Source organism: Papio anubis, chromosome 10 (genome assembly GCF_008728515.1).
Source record: "Papio anubis isolate 15944 chromosome 10, Panubis1.0, whole genome shotgun sequence".
Taxonomy (NCBI): Eukaryota; Metazoa; Chordata; class Mammalia; order Primates; family Cercopithecidae; genus Papio; species Papio anubis.
This window is the reverse complement of record NC_044985.1, coordinates 63,228,769-63,246,425: the sequence shown is the minus strand read 5'-3', so window position 1 is coordinate 63,246,425 and position 17,657 is coordinate 63,228,769. Positions and strand designations below refer to the sequence as shown.

At 35.5% G+C, this 17,657-nt stretch overlaps 1 protein-coding gene across 11 annotated transcripts in view; it reads left to right on the top strand.

The window, feature by feature from the left end:
- Positions 1–17,657, top strand: part of ZNF385B (zinc finger protein 385B) — a 417,130-nt gene that overhangs the window by 299,177 nt on the left and 100,296 nt on the right. For all 11 annotated transcript variants that reach the window (XR_002516179.2, XM_009182538.4, XM_009182541.4 and 8 more), the window contains one exon: positions 13,991–14,133. Coding sequence is in view for 10 of the 11 variants with exons in the window: in XM_009182538.4 (XP_009180802.1) it covers positions 13,991–14,133 (143 nt within the window). In the remaining variant the exon portion in view is untranslated. The remainder of the gene's footprint in view (positions 1–13,990; positions 14,134–17,657) is intronic.

Genomic DNA, 17,657 nt, shown 5'->3' with positions numbered 1-17,657 from the left:
GTTTCTATTTATTCCAAAGTTGTGTTTTCTGGGATTTTATTACTTTTTGTTGTTATTTTTAACATGGGCAACTGCTTTTGAATAGCTATGAAGTTTTTGGTTAATATTTAAGCTAAAGAAACCTTTTTTCTCTACCAAGGCAGGAGTAGAGGGCACTAGCAGAGCAAATATTAACTCTGTTTTCTCAAATTGAACAAGCTTGGGGTGGGGGAAATACCCTTTTAAAAAGGATAATTTATATAAACCACTATTCTTTTCTTTTCTCTCCTTTTGTTCCTTAAATGCCACAGCCTAGACATTGAAAGCAGGAACTGAAATTCTCTGAAACTAGGAGAAAAAAACATTTTGTGCCCTAGAGCTAGAATTTATAGCAGCAGCTGGGTGCACTGACCTCAGAGTTGCTGTATCCAGATCCCTTTAGCCTGGCTCTTAGTGTGAACTGCAGAGGAGAGGCCTAAAGACAGAGCCAGAGGTCTAAATAGGCCTGCTGCTTTGATCTCAAATAGAAGGTCAGTTGCCATTACTTGAAAAAAATGTGTCTTCTCAGATAGCATTTTTGTTGTGATTCTGATAGTACTTCAGTATAAAAACCACCAACACAGATGTGAGTATGCCTCCTACTATGAGGCTATTTAAATTAGTTATATTGATCTGAACAGTATGGTTAAAGCATAGTTGTAATGAACTTTGTTGATCTCTTTTTTTCCCCATTGGGAATATTAAAAGAAGTATTTAAAATGAGGCATTATACTGGAGATTCCAAAAGCAGGGAGGGAGCGAGGGGGGACAAGGGTTGAAAGCCTATCAGGTACTATGTTCATTACTTGGGCAACAGGATAATTAGCAGCCCAAACCTCAGCATCATACAATATACCCATTATATAAACCTATACATGTACCCTATGAATCTAAAACATACATATATATAATACATATATATGTGTTTTATATATATATAATAAAATAACATGAGCTGTTATAATCAATTTTGTGCTGTTTTTTAAACTGGAAAGAAATGTTGGCTTTTGAGCACACTGGCTTTTCTTTCATTGAATTTCTCCCATTAATCATATTGATAAAACAGTAAAATTAAAATTTCATTTAATTAAATGAATACTCTCTTTAAAATTTCAGTCAAAATTAAAAAAGAAAACACGCCAAATACTAATCTTGAATTTTTTAAGAAGGTAATGATGACAATACATGATTCCTGTACATCTTTGATTGCACAGACTTAAATATTCAAAACAGTGTTCATGGGCACTGAGCTCTAGGTTTGGTTCTACCATCAGTCAGGTACCATGGTAGATTAAGCTCTCCAAATCCCATTTTTGTTACACAAAATGAAGGGTAGATTCCTAAACTATGCTTACCTCTAAAATTTTATTAAATGTAATTCTTCTAGAACTATTCAGTGACTTGAGTAACACTGTTGCACTTTTCCTGGGAAAGGTTGTATTTTTTAGGGAGGTTTCCAAAATAAGTGATAGTTCTGCACTGCCATTAGGTCGCTAGCATGCTGTAGACTGCCATCATAACTGCCAATTGTTAGATTTTATAGACTCAGAGTTCTAGATATAGATTTTTCTCTTTGGCATCACTAGAGTCTGTGTTAGTCTCCCCTATTCACTTCCTAAATTCAGCAAGGAAGCATCAGCATCAGGGACAACAAATAGTTCCTCTGTTTGTAATAGAAAGAGGCTTCAGACTTCAAGAAAGGGTCTTAATGCCATTTAGGAGAGTCACCAGGCAAATGTAGCTCAGGACCATCACCCCAGGTCTTTTCGCCAGTAAATTTCATCAGGCACTGTGACCTCCCAATCTGTTCTCGACCTCAGACAATTTTAGTAAAGCCCTGTCTGGAGATAATTTTGGCTTCTCCAAAGACTTAGTAATTTAGAAACTAAGCACATGACATTCCCTTTTGATAAGTCAGGTGTTTAAAAATTATTGCAGAAAACTTGAGAAAGCATTTGTTGGAATACTGTTTTTTCTTCTTTCAATTTCCTTTTTTTGCATGATCATGCTTAATACTATTGAGTTATAAGCTGAGAAACTACGATAAAGCAAAAATATTTTAAATTCAGTTTTAACCCTATACATTTATTTAAATTCTTAAATTCTCATACTTTTCAACGCTGCTTTGAAAAAGGATTGCAGCCAATGAAGTAGATCACATGTTTGACCAAACTATAGTTTGTACAGTATAGCAAATAAATCTTATCCATTTTTTTACAACACTTAAATGTAAGCAATTCAGTCTGTGGGCAAGATATTCAGGTATAAATGAATCACCAGTTGGCTGTACATATTCTATTGCCACAGCATCTGAAAAGCCATCTGTTGCATCTCGGTGAAAGATTCATCGTTTTGTGTAAAAGCTGGCATATTACTACAAGACCCAAAGGACATTGTGGCTTTAAATCCCTCATGATGTGGCTTCTCTGATGTTTTTTGATGCAGCACTTCATTATTGCTTATCAACTTCAGTGCAGTGCTCAGAAGGATTTACTTTTAAATGTAACATTCTGCCAGGCTGCTGCCATGGTGGCTGCTGTCGGAGCTCTTTAGGGGGAAGCCTGAGCTTCCCCAAGGGAAATTCAGGCACGTAACTGCCAATTGTTAGATTTTATAGACTCAGAGTTCTAGATATACATTTTTCTCTTTGGCATCACTAGAGTCTGTGTTAGTCTCCCCTATTCACTTCGTAAATTCAGCAAGGAAGCATCAGCTTTAAAGAGAAATTTTATTTGCTCACAAATCATTTTGAGCAAAATCAAGCTGGCAGTGGAAAAAAAAGAACTCAAAAAGCATCACTGTCATCCTAAAACTATACAAACTTGACAGTATTTGAAGACATTCTTATTGAGAAATTTTGCCTATATTTGTCGAAGCATTTTATTAGAATTAATAGCATTGACTACATTTTTTAAAAATTCTGTTAATTTATAACATACAGAAAAGTGCACATAAGTGTGCAGTTGACTGAATGTACACAAATATAGCATACACATGCAGCTGGCCCCTAGATCAAGGAAAGAACATTTCTGGCATCCTAGAAGACACTCTGAATGCCCTGTTTTAGTCGTCTCACCCCCCACCTCATCCCATCCTTGCTGTGAGGAGAGCCACTGTCCTAACAGAATAAATTACTTTGCCTGGTTTTATACTTTATATAAATGGTATCATACAGCATGTACTCCTTTATTTTAGTTCTTTTTTTCAACGTTATGCTTGCAAGATCTATTGGTTGTTGCATGTAAGTGTGTGCCATTTGTTCTCATCACTGTATGTCATTGTATGAATGTTTCATTGTGTGAACATACCAAAATTATTTTCTATTGTTGATAGATTAACTGCCTAATTTCCAGTTTGGGGCTATTATAAAGAATATTGCTACAAGCATTCTCGAACATATCATTTTTGTTAGGTATATACCTAGAACTGAAATTTCTGGGTCATATGGTATGTATATATTCAGGTGAAATAGATATTGCCAAGTAGTTTTTCAAAGTAGCTGTGGCAATTTGCACTTTAATATAGAATTCTAGTTGCTCTGTATCCTTGTCGACACTTAATAATCTTCATCTTTCTTCATTAGATCGAACCATTCTTGTGGATATGTAGTGATATCTCATTGTAGTTGTAATTCACATATTCCTAACTACCAATGAAGTTAATCACCATTTTTGTATGTTTATTGGCCCTTTTAATATATGCTTTTGTGAAGTGTCCAAGTCTTTTGCCCATTTATCTAGTGTTGTCATTTTCTTATTGATCTGTAGGAGTTCTATATTCTAGATTCAGGTCCTTTGTCAAAAAATATTTATTGTGAATATCATCACCCACTCTGTGGATTGCCTTTTCATTTTCTTGATTGTGTCTTTTTCCTACATTCTTATTAAGAGAATATATTCATCAATTTTTTTCTTTTATGATTAGCATCTTTTATTTCCTGTTTAAGAGACCTTCGCTTACTCCAAGGTCACAAAGATACTCTATTTTTGGTTTTGGTTTTTGGTTTTTCTATTTTCTGTTTTGCCTTTTAATCCAGAAACCCTAAGAATACCTTGAGAGCCTAAAAAATTTTTAACTTCAACATATTCTGTTTTCTATGTACTTTTTGTTTATACAGTTCCCTCCCCCATTCTTCCATATATACCTCTCAAAACACAAGCCATTCCTCAAAGTTTATCTTAAGAGATAGCTCATCTGTGGAAACATTTATGAACCCCATTTATGAACCAGCTACAATTTCTTTCTCTCTTGAACCTACTTAACATTTTTTTGATAACACATGACCGCTGCCATTTATGGTAAGTATTAATAGATTTAATTATTCATGCTCTCCTGGGATATGGCATAATATCAAGGACTGGGAGTAGTTTGTAACCATGTAACTGAAGCTTATACAACACTGGCTATGTATCAGGCACAGGTTTAGGCAATTTGCGTAGAAAAATCTCAGTTAGTTTTCCCACCCGTCCTATGATATAGCTACTCTTATTTTTCTTAATTATAGAAAAGACAGTGGAGGTATAAATAAGTAAAGTTAATTGTCCAAGGTTGCACAAGAAAGCAGTGCACCAAAGAGCCTTCAGGTTCTAACATATCTGTCTCCTGAGCTGGTGCTTTTAACAGATGTAGAACAGTGTTGCCTGTGTCATCTTAATTTTAAAAAATTTTAAGGCTTGTTTCCATGCTCAAAACATTGTGGGAAGAAATTTTTTCTGCCTAGATGTCCACAGTGCCTGTTAGTATATTAAAAACTCTGAGCTGCGTTGCAGAAAAGAACTGCTTTAAGCTTTGTTGAAGCAACATTTTCTAAATGTATTTGATGACAGAATCTTTTTCATGTAACAACTTTACATATAACCTACTTTAGGGAATGATGACATGGGCTTTAAAGTCAGATGAACAGGAGTTTGGACCCAGGCTCTACCACATACTGAGTGATTTTAATCACTCTAAACCTCACCTTTCTCATCTGTAAAATGGGAATAATAGTATAAATATCACAGAGTTGCATTATAATTTAGTAAGAATAAGGGACATAAATCACTTAGCACATTACCTGGCATGCAGTAAAATCTCATTAAATGGTAGCAGTTGTTATTATTGTTTTCTTATCTTAAAAAGTAAAATAAGTTCTGATACAGTTCATAATCCCTGTAGTTGTTAGCATTGTGCCTTGTTAGTCCCTCATAAGTATTTATTGAATCAAATAATACTATTATTTGGAGAAGATTCTTTTTAGATAAATATATTCATTATATATCTTGGTTATTTAAGTATCAGATACTACACTAAGGTCAAATAAGTTTCAGCTAATTCCCAATTGAATACTATATCTGTTTGGAAGTCCAGTATTTTAAATCTCTTAGGTTTATGGTAAAATGTTTCTCCCTCAGCTGGAGAATGTATCTATATGACTGGAGTGTTTTCACCTGTACAATTTGGTGACCATAGCATGGTGGTGAAAAGCAGAATTCAGAAGTCAAATAGCCTGGGTTCTAATTCTGGCTCATCTGCATACAAACTATATGAAGTTGAGCTTAGTCTCTCTGTGCCTCAGTTTGTCATCTGGAAAATGGGGCTAATACCTTGTTAATCAGATTGCGAGGATGAAATATGTATAAGTATATACATGAGTACATGTAAATGAGTATATATACCTGCATATGTAATGAACTTAGGATAGTGCCTGCTACATAGTGTGTTCTATAAAAATGTTGTCTCTGTTATTGCTATCATGAGACCTTTTCAAAAGCAAAATCCTTTATCAGTCACCTCCCCTATTCATATAGCCACCTCTTAGTGGCCATGCTTTGATAGTCTCTTGGTAAATTATTTTCTTCACCTAGCAGATTAATGAAAGAAAAGAAATGCTGAGAGAAGTGGAGGAGATGCTGTGTTGGCAATTATCCCGATGAGGGAAAAAATATGCAGTATTAGGTGCAACAAAGCTGGGAAAGCAATGAAAAGAGAAAACTGAGTTTGGCAGAAAATCTGAAATGCCACTCATTTAAATTTCTTTAAAGAAATCTTTTGGAGTTCTATAATTGACATCGCCTCCCACAATAGGTTTTTATAATATGTTAAGTTTTTAATTTCAGTACTCACTGACGGGAACATGCATAATAATGGCATAAGAAGAAACTGCTCTTGCAGGATATAGAATAGATACAGACTTGATCTCATTCTGCAAATGCTTCTTCATGCATATTTGTTGACTCTGGCATACTCTTTTGAAGAATGAGGTGTTTTGTTTGCTTCTGTTTTGGCATATAAAGAAGAGCCACTAGGAAGTCTCAAAGTTGTAATCTAAATGCACTTTTAAGATTATATATCTAAAGGCCAAAGACTAAGGCAATAATTTCAGGTGTCATCTGTCCTTAAGTTAGGTTGTATTGTGATATATTATGACATAATCCATTAACATAATAAGGTACCTATTATGTTACAGAGGCGGTTGACTGAAATAATAGTTTTCTTATGATCATATTAGGAAATTTTCTTTTACATATTATTGATTTCATAGCTATGGATGAATTAACTTGTATTTTACCATCAAAGTGAAATGTATGGAAGAAAGTAATTGCATACTAATGGGAATTCATGTTCATATGAATACATGGAATTTCCATGATAAGTGTGAAACTGGTAGACTAGAGGAGATCCCCAAATGCCTGTGAGACCTCAACTCTGTCTGGTGTCCAGACTCTTGATGCTGTTGTGAGAAGGAATTTAAGGACAAATTGGGATAGAGTGAAAGTACAGATTTATTGCAAAGTGAAAAGTACACACTTAAGGAAGGGGATTGTGGGCATACTCAAAAGAAGTGAGTCACACCACAGGGTTTGGAGTTTCTATATTTATGGGTTTCTTTAATCAAGTGGAGGGATATTCATGAAGATTCCTGTAAAGATGTGAAGATTTCTTGGAACTGTGTGCTACCAATTTTTACACCCAATATGGGTGGTCTCAGAACTGTCAGGACACTGGTGGGTGTGTGATTTAGTATGTTAGTGAGAGTAGAATGAGATCCTAGGTGAAACCCAGGTCAAATCCAGCGCCATGTTGGGTCCAGTTAGTCTCAGCCAGCTTGGCCCACACCTTCGTTTTTCAGGGTCTTATCAGCCCCTACCTTATGCAGCTATTTCAACAGTTTTCTTTTGCTAAACATGTGAAACTACTGTCTGGAATTTTCTATCCTCCTGTGACCACTTTGTATTATTCCTTTCTCAAGAGTGTTAAATTATTCCTGTTAAATTTTTGGAGTATGCATGCTTATATATGTGTATTTCATTTTAGTACAGGAAGTTTGATAAATATATGCATTCAGTGATATGAAAAGTTTTATTATCAAATAGGGTGGAACCCTGTTATGATTTTATTCATCATGACTTTATTCATTATGATATATTCCAGATTACATACCATGTTCTGAAACAGAACTACAAATAGGAGGTGTCTTATGTAATATTGCCAAATAGTTTATACAAAAGTCACAGGTTGGTTCTGTCCCATGAGAATAGCAACTTAATGGGTATATTATATCACCTTTTGCATTGAAATGCCTGATCATTATATTTTCAACCTTTTTTCTTAGCAAGTCCTTGACTTTTAGAGAAATTAAGCATTTTCTTTCAGAGTGCAATGCATTTTGGTCAAATTTCTGCTTGTAACTCCTGCTGACTTTCAGGCACCCAGAGGTGAGGAGAAAGAATTCTTAGCAGCAGCAGCAGCAAAATCTGAAACATGAAGATAGAGAGATCAGAGCATGAAAGAACTTGTCCAAAAAAATGCACTTTGTCCCTATTTATTTACCATTTGCAAAAACAAGCAATAAGTCCTGGTGAAGTAGTATTAAAAAGTAGGTTTTAAAAGTGAAAACAGCAAGGTTGAGGTGAAGGAATAATGAAAATATAGTTTATATTTATTCAGAAGTTCTACCAGTACTTTAAAACAATCTGTGTTTAACATGGCAAATTGTCTATCATTAAAATGCTAATGAAATGGTAAACAGCTGCTAAGTTTTTTATGCTAATGAGTAGTAACAGCTAAGTAGTTCTCAAGCCTTGTCTTTATTAGCATAGAGATTTGATTGGCTAAGGGGGATCATTGTGCATTCCAACCTTTGTTGATGGAGTAATCTGTTTGTGAAGTTCCCTGTTGCATTCTATTTGATTTGGGTTTGTTAGAACAAAGTGACTCTCACCAGGCCCTCGGGAGCTGTGTATTACACAGTATTATCAGAGCCACCATTGTGGGCTTAGAGAAGGAACTTTGCTTCCCTCCAGGAGACTCGCAATGGCAAAATAATTACACATTTGTTTATCATTCAGCTTTAAGTAGAATTAGTCTATACCTTCCTTTAGACTTTTAATGACTATAGTAATAATAAAATAGGCCATTGGGCCAACATAAGAAATATCTCTGGGTTTTGTTTTGTTTTGTTTTGTTTTTTGAGACAGTCTCGCTCTGTCGCCCAGGCTGGAGTGCAGTGGCCGGATCTCAGCTCACTGCAAGCTCCGCCTCCTGGGTTTACGCCGTTCTCCTGCCTCAGGCTCCCGAGTAGCTGGGACTACAGGCGCCCGCCACCTCGCCCGGCTAGTTTTTTGTATTTTTTAGTAGAGACGGAGTTTCACCGTGTTAGCCAGGATGGTCTCCATCTCCTTATCTCGTGATCTGCCCCTCTCGGCCTCCCAAAGTGCTGGGATTACAGGCTTGAGCCACTGCGCCCGGCCAATATCTCTGTTTTTTTTTTTTTTTTTTTTTAACTTAGCTAAGAGTTTAAAGTAAAACTTGTAAAATAAATATTTTAATAAGTACCTCTGCAACATTTGATATATTTATATAATACATCATCTTAGATCTACAAGCACTGAAGTTAAGTTAACATTACCTAATTTGAAGAGTAATGTGTAATTAAATACAGGGTGGTTATATGAATGACAGACTGAGATCAGAGTATTTACTTGAGCATCAGAAAAACAACAACAACAACAACAACATTACTCTCAATCTATACTTTTGGCTGGTTCTATTTTTGCTGAGTGCTACTCTGTCTTCCCTAATGGACGGGGCTGACCTAAAGACTTGCCATTACAGATAAATGCTTCAGGCACCCTTCTCTCTTTTTTCTCTTCTGTTTTTAGGATCAATGTAAATGAAGTATGACAGTCCATTAAACATTATTGCCAATAATGTTCTGGAACGATTTGAAATATGATGCAGAGTTTATTAAGAAAATTCATCACCAAAAAAGGATCATTGAAATAGAAAGTTTAATGACTCTGGTACATTGTGTAAAAGATTGGTGGAAATTTTAATAGTTGCAGCATTATCTCATACTGTTCATTTCTCCTTGAAGTCAATAGGGGATGTTAGGCATGTAATTATTGTGTGGTCCTATACAGGCAGGCCAGGAAAAATACACTGATAGTAATCATGTAAAATGATTACTGATAGTAATCATACACTGATAGTAATCATGTAAAATGTTTCAGACCTTTTGGAAAACAGCCTGCCACTTCCTCAAAATATTAAGCCATTTAGTTACCAGATGACCAAACAATTTCCAAAATTTGACTCCTAAGTATATACCTGAGAGAACTGAAAACATATATCCACATAAGAACTTGTACATGAATATTCAAAGTAGCGTTGTTTATAATAGCAAAATAGTGGGAGTAATTCAAATGCCCATTAATTGATGAATGGGTAAGCAAAATTTGGGAAATCCATACAATGCAATATTATTAAGCCTAAAAAATGAATGAAATTCTGATACGTGGTACAACATAGATAAACCTCAAAAACATTATGTCAAATGAAAGAAGTGAGTCACAAAAGACCACATCACATATTATATGATTTCATTTAAATGAAATGTCTAGAATAGAGAAATCTAGAGATAAAGAAAATAGATTAGTGGTTGCCAGGATCTAGGGATATTAGGAGGAAATGGGGAGTGACTGCTAATGGATAAGAGTTTCCTTTAGATGTTATGAAAATGTTCTAAAATTGATTGTGGTGATGGTTCTACAATTGATTTGGTTTAGCCCAAATCTTATCTTGAATTATAGCTCCCATAATCCTCACATGTTATGGGAGGGACCTGGTGGGAGGTAATTGAATCATGGGGGCAGGTTTTTCCCGTGCTGTTCTTGTGACAATGAATAAGTCTCATGAGATCTGATGGTTTCATAAAGGGCAGTTGCCCTGCACACACTCTCTTGCCTGCCATCATGTGAGACGTGTCTTTGCTCCCCCTTCGCCTTCCACCATGATTGTGAGGCCTCTGCAGCCATGTAGAACTGTGAGTCCATTAAACCTCTTTTTCTTTATAAATTACTCAGTCTCAGGTATTTCTTCATAGCAGTATGAAAATGGAATAATACAACAACTCTGTTAATATGTTAAAAGTAATTGAATTCTACAATTCAGATGAATTGTCTGGTATATGAGTTATACCTCAATAAAGTTGTTATATTAAAAAAAAAAAAAAAAAAGCCTGACATGCCAGAGCCAGCCTCCCAGAGAGCTACCTGCACCAGCAGTTACTTATCTATACTACATGAAAGTTATACACTAAAGAAAGATGCTTGTTACTGGAGAGGAGCATTATAAATCTTCTACTCATGGATTAAACCATCATATCTTAGATATCTAAGATATAAACTTACATATCTAAGGAGGTGATAGCAGAAGTTCTAGCCAGAGTATTTAGACAAGAGAAAGAAATAAAGGACATCTAAATTGGAAAGGAAAAAATCAAATTATCATTATTTGCAGATGGTATGATCTTATATTTGGAAAAACCTGAAGATTCCACCAAAGAACTAGAACTGATAAACAAAATTAGTAAAGTTACAGGATATAAAATCAACATAGAAAAATCAGTAGCATTTCTATATACCAACAGCAAACAATCTGAAAAAGAAATCAAGAAGGTAATCCCATTTATAATAGCTATAACTAAAATTAAATGCCTTGGAATTAACTTAACCAAAGAAGTAAAAATTCTCTACAACGAAAACTATGAAACATTGATGAAAGAAATTGAAGAGAACACACACAAGGAAATGGAAGAATATTCTATGTTCATGGATTGGAAGAATCAATATTGTTAAAATGTCCATACCACCCAAAGCAATCTACAGATTCAATGCAATCCCTATCAAAATACCAATGACAACATTCTTCATAGACAGAACATACTATCCTAAAATGTATATGGAAGCACAAAAGATCCAGAATAGCCAAAACTATTCTAAGCAAAAAGAACAAAACTGGAGGAATCATATTACCTGACTTCAAATTATTCTGCAGAGCTATATAACCAAAACATCATGGTACTGGCATAAAAACAGACACATACACCTATGGAAAAGAATAGAGAGCCCAGAAATAAGGCTGTACATCTACAGTGAACTCATTTTTGACAAAAGTGCCAAAAATATACATAGGGGAAAGGACAGTCTCTTCAATCAATGGTGCTGGGAAAACTGAATATATATATGCAGAAGAACGAAAGTAGACCCTTATCTGTTACCCTATACAAAAATAAAATCAAAATGGATTAAAGACTTAAATCTATGACCTCAAACTATGAAACTACTATGTGAGAAAATTGGGGAAACTCTCCAGGATATTGGAGTGGGCAAAAATTTCTTGAGTAATACCCTCCAAGTATAGGCAAGGAAAGCAAAATTGGACAAATGAGATCACAAGTTACAAAGCTTGTGTAGAGCAGTGAAAGCAATCAACAAAGTGAAGAGGCGACCCACAGAATGGGAGAAAATATTTGCAAACTATCCATCTGATATGGGATTATAACCAGACTATATAAGGAGCTCAAACAAGTCTGTTTTAAAAACCTGAATTAAAAAATGGGCAAAAGATCTGAAAAGACATTTCTCAAAAGAAGACATACAAATGGCAAACAGGTATATGAAAATGTGTTCAATCATCATTGATCTTCAAAAACAGGCAAATGAAACCTATAATGAGATATCATCTCACCCCAGTTAAAATGGCTTTTGTTCAAAAGACAGGCAATAGCAAATGCTGGCAAGGATGTGGAGAAAAAGGAACCCTCCTCCACTGTTGGTGGAAATGTAACTTGATACAGCCAGTATAGAAAACAGTTTGGTGGTTCCTCAAAAAACTAAACATTGTGCTACCATATGACCCAACAATCCCACTGCCAGGTATATACCCCAAAGAAAGAATATCAGTACATCGAAGACATACCTGCACTCCCATGTTTATAGCAACACTATTCCCAATAGCCAAGATTTGGAAGCAAACTAAGTGTCCATCAACAGATGAATGGAAAAAGAAAATGTGGTACATATATAAAATAGAGTACTATTCAGCCACAAAAAGGAATGAGATCCTGGCATTTGTAACAACATGGATGAAACTGGAGGACATTATGTTAAGTGAAATAAGCCAGGTACAAAAAGACAAACTTCACATGTTCCCACTTATTTGTGGAGTCAAAAATTAAAACAATTGAACTAGAGACAGTGAATAGAATGATGGTTACTAGAGGACGGGAAGAGGGCAGGGGAGTGGGAATGGTTAATAGGTACAAAAATATAGTTAGATGCTGGGTGTGGTGGCTCACACCTTTAATTCCAGCACTTTGGGAGGTTGAGACTGATGGTTTGCTTGAGCCTAGGAGTTCGAGACTAGCATGGGCAATGCGGCAAAAACCCCATCTCTACAAAAAACACAAAAATTAGCCAGGTGTGGTGGCATGTACCTGTAGTCCCAGCTACTTGGGAGACTAAAGTTGGGGGCTCCCCAGAGCCCAGGGAGGTCAGGGCTGCAGTGAACCATGATCACACCACTGCACTCCAGCCTGGGTGACAGAGTGAGACCTTGTCTTGAAAAATAGTAATAATAAAGTTAAATTAAAATTTAAAAAAATAAAAATGTAGTTAGAATGGGTAAGATCTAGTATTTGATAGCACAACAAGCTGACTATAGTCAACAATAACTTATTGTACATTTCAAAATAACTAAAGGAGTATAATTGGATTGTTTGTAATGCAGAGAAAGGATAAGTGCTTGAGGGGATGGATACTCCATTTACCCTGAGGTGATTATTATGCATTGTGTGCCTGTATGAAAATATCTTGTGTACCTCATAAATGTATGTACCTATTATGTGCCCACAAAAGTTAAAACAAAATTTAAAAATAGTCGACAAAAAAAATAGAGGTGACAGCTAATTTAGCTGCTAAAGGGGATATTTGCTACAATAATACAAAACAAATTAGAAATAAAAAGTTGAAGTCAAAATTTTGAATCCCTGTCCTAACTACTACCTGTCCCCAAACACCCTGTCTGCAGCCAAGCCATAATCAACCCTTTTAGTCTCTAACTATCCAATGTCTAGACTACCCATTTACTTCAAAATAAGAGCGACTTTCAGAAAGTTTTTTTTTTTTTTTAAGAGAATAAGTTGAATCATAACTTTGAGAGCAGACAGGAACTATACGGGTTCAAGTTTTCTTTTTCTTGTTAAAAACCCTATATTTATCTCTGGTTTGCATAAAACCAGTCCACTAGCCATTCAGTAATTCTTAATAGCAAGGAGTGTCCGGCTTCAAGAGGCTCCTCCCCTCTTCTCTCCTGCACTGTTGGCCAGTCAGAGGCAAAGGGTTGGCCAACAGGACATTCTCATTCTGCCTGACCCACCTGCCAGTAGGATCTGTCTACTAGGTGTTCTGGCTGAGTCTGAGCATCCCTCAGCCCTTGCGCATAGGGAAGCATTGTGCATCACTGTCTTGGATAATGAGAAGGAAGATCCTTTTTATTGTGTTTACTACTCCTGTGCAATTTGCTTACTTCCAGCATAACTCTCTTGCTTGCAGGTTGCAGCTCGACAGACTTGGTCTTACACTGTAGGTTTGGGAGTGAGATGAATGTGAGCAAGAAATTGAATTCATTTTTGTTTTGTTCTTGGCAGGCAGTACATGCCACACTACTACCCTTCCTGCTCTTGTGCGCACACCTACCCTGATGATGCAGCCTTCACTGGATATCAAACCATTTATGTCTTTTCCAGTGGACAGTAGTTCTGCTGTTGGGCTCTTTCCAAATTTTAACACAGTGAGTAAATTCATTTCTATTTTGTTTGTGTCCTCCTCCATCACTTTCATTACATTTGTGAATAGTCAATAGATACAGCCTGTTTCCCAAGTGTGTAATTTTAGACCATATATTGGTTATGCTGCTCAGTTGTGCTATGAAAGATGATGCTTCGCCCATAGGAGTAGCCCAAACAATAGCCAGCATGTTTATTATACAAATATTTCCACAGAAAACTTTTCACCTGTTGTGTTGCACAATTTTGATAGAATTTCCAGTGGCTTTAGAACATATGTCATTTCTGGGATGTTATTCACATGCTCAGGAATACAATTTAGAGATACCAAGACTCATTGATTTTTTCCTTCTCTTAGAAAAAAAAAAAAATAACTGTAGGCTTTATCTCTCTGGTTGCATTTTTATTTGGGAGATGTTTTAGATAAAATGTGAATCCTACACAAACAAAATTTCTATTTGGGGGCTATTGTAGATGATGTGAATTTGACTCTATTAAAAAAAAAAGAAAAACACTCATCTTAAATCTACATGTTATCTGCAAGATACTTTGACATTTTAAAACACAGGATAAATGTTAGTGAATTACGTATAATTACTGCTGTTCTTCAGATCAGCTGACCTTCTTTTATTTCAGTGAAAAACATTTTGTAGGTGTGTCAAGTGGAGCATGACATCTTTCAACAATATAATTTAGCATAAAATCAATCTGTAGCCAGATTCTAAGCCTTATAGTAAAAGAAAAGGTTCAACAGTTCAGGTGAATGCATAAATTGTCTGCTTGGTTGATAAATACAGTTAGTTGGGCATGATGGTCTACATTAATGATACAGTATTATAAATGCTGCTATAATAAAAAAAAAAAAATTGCATTATCAACACCACCAGACAGCGAGCATCTGAAGTACTGCAAAATGTTTCATTTTGCAAGCCTGTCTTCTGTATGAAGTGAATACAGCAAGAGGATTTTTCCTTAAGGATTGTCAAGAAAATCTGCTGACAGGCCCTCTGTCAGGACTTAAAGTGTTGTAAGGTAATTAGGGGGTAGGGCAACAGCCAACTTTTTACAGAGCACTGGCCTTGACTTAGTGAGTAAACAGTTAAATGTTTTTGTCTTCTTTGAGTTTTTCAGAGACAAGTCAAACAGTTTAAAAAAAAAAAAAAGTTACAAAAGGTGAGCATTGTTCCTAGAGCAGTGGAGTGACTCAATAGGATAAATCATGCCTGCCTTGCTTTCATTGATCCACCCATTCCATCCCAGAGCACTACATTGTGCCATTTCAGAGAATGTGAACTTGAGGATGCCAGTGGTATCCTCTATTCAAACATGTGTGACACATTCCAATCATAACTGAATTAAGCTATACTTCATAGAACATTTATGAGGTATTTGTGTTTTGATTAATGTGCCTTTGGAAGTTAGCATTTATAGCCATTGCTGAAGTCTAGTTGCTGTCAGGAAGCAGCATTCATGATGCAGATAGTCACAAATGGCTTACTGTGGCTCACCTCTATTTTATTTTCTTTTACTTTTTATTTTATTTATTTATTTATTTGAGACAGCCTTGCTCCGTCGCTCAGGCTGTAGTGAAATGGCATGATCTTGGCTCACTGCAGCCTCCACCTTCCAGGTTCAAGTGATTCTTGTGTCTCAGCCTCCCAAGTAACTGGGATTACAGGCGCCTGCCACCACACCTGGCTAATTTTTGTATTTTTAGTAGAGACAGGGTTTTGCCATGTTGGCCAGGCTGGTCTCAAACTCCTGGCTTCAGGTGATTGACCCGCCTCAGCCTCCCAAAGTGCTGGGGTTACAGCTGTGAGCCATTGCGCTGGTCTCTTTATTTATTTATTTTTTAACATAAATAATACATGAATACTTATTCCAAAAATTCAAATAAAACTTTAGCATTTGAGGTAAAATTAGAAAGTCATATTCCCTACCCCTGCATACTTTTACTTCCTTCACTAGAGGAAGGTGGTCAGCAGCTGGTATCCATCCTTCCAGTCCCCTTCTGGAAGTATGCTACACAGATACCTAAAAGGTACCAAGGTACCCAGTCACAGTATGTTTTACAGCTGCAGTCATATGATTAGCACTAATCTATTAGTCACTTTTTTTGTTATCAAAATGTCTTACATCTGCCTCTCTGTTTTGAAGAGCTGCAAAGCAAAAATGGAGAGAATACTTTCATAAAGGATTTTTAAAGATAAAATTACAATTTCATAATGGTTTGTTCATGTTGCATAGAGGGTACAGATGTACTAACATGTCATTTTGTTTGTTTGATTAATTGTACACAGCAATTAATCTTAGGATATATTTGAGAAAACCCAAAGAATAATTATATTAATAGAAGTTCATTTTTTTCCTTCTTGGAAGAAAATAAACATAATTTTCACATAAAAATACTATTTGGCTAAGGTGAAGAATACCGCAAATAACTACATGAAATAATTATTTTACTCTCCCTATATTATATGCATGGCGTTTATTAAACAGGAGCCCTTCTAGTAGTGAGTTAAATATTAAGTCATTCCAAGTGGGACCCTCTATTATCTTGCAAGAAATGAATTTATGAGATCATTGGGTGACCTATGATTTCTCCCTGTGAGTTGCAATTTAAATTACTCTAATTTTTTTCCTATAGACTTTTCCATTCCAGTATCCAACTCACCCAATAGAATACCTAAGGGAATGTCATGAAAGTCATCGTCCACATTTTCCTAGGAAAACGCTATTGCATCACCACTAATAAGTATACTGGGTTATTGTATATTTGTGATGTTTTACATCTCTCAAAGTACTTAGACCTTGAAACATTTTGGTAGGCAGTGATTATTACTCTTATTGTCTAGAGGAAGAAAGAGAGTTATTGAAGGAAGAACTGAGACTTGAATTAGCATCTTTTTAACTTCAAAATTCATGTTCGGGCTCTTTACGTCCTTGAGTCTTTTGGCCCATATCACCTCCCACCTCATTCATTGTGAACAAAGCTCAATCAGAAATCTTTTGTGCTCTTTCCTGGAAGTATGGTAGGCAATTTTCAGCAGAATCATTAAATAGAAGGAGGAAGTGTTTTTTTTGAATGTGTGTAATAGACCTTTACAAACAATATGAAGCAGAATATATTTGAAAAACAGCTATAATTTCTTGTTTGCAAATTTTTAAAGTATATTGTACTCAATAGTCCAATTGTTCTTTGAAAACTAGGTGAAATCTACCTTATCATTTTATTTTTAGCTAAGGTTAATATTAGTAAATATAAGAAATGAGGTCAATTTTAATCTTATAATTATTATCAGAAGAATGAAAACACTATGCTCTGAGACCATAGTTGAAAGTTTTGGAGGTTTGATGTTTTGTTATTCTCTTTAAGTAGATTTTAAAAAACATAATGTTTTCCTCTTTCTTATAGTGAAGTATGATAACATTATATGATAAACATAGCAAGAATGAAATAAGATCCTGTTGTATTCCAAAATAGAATAGATGCCTATTCTATGCTAAGTTGTACCAGATGAAGAATATG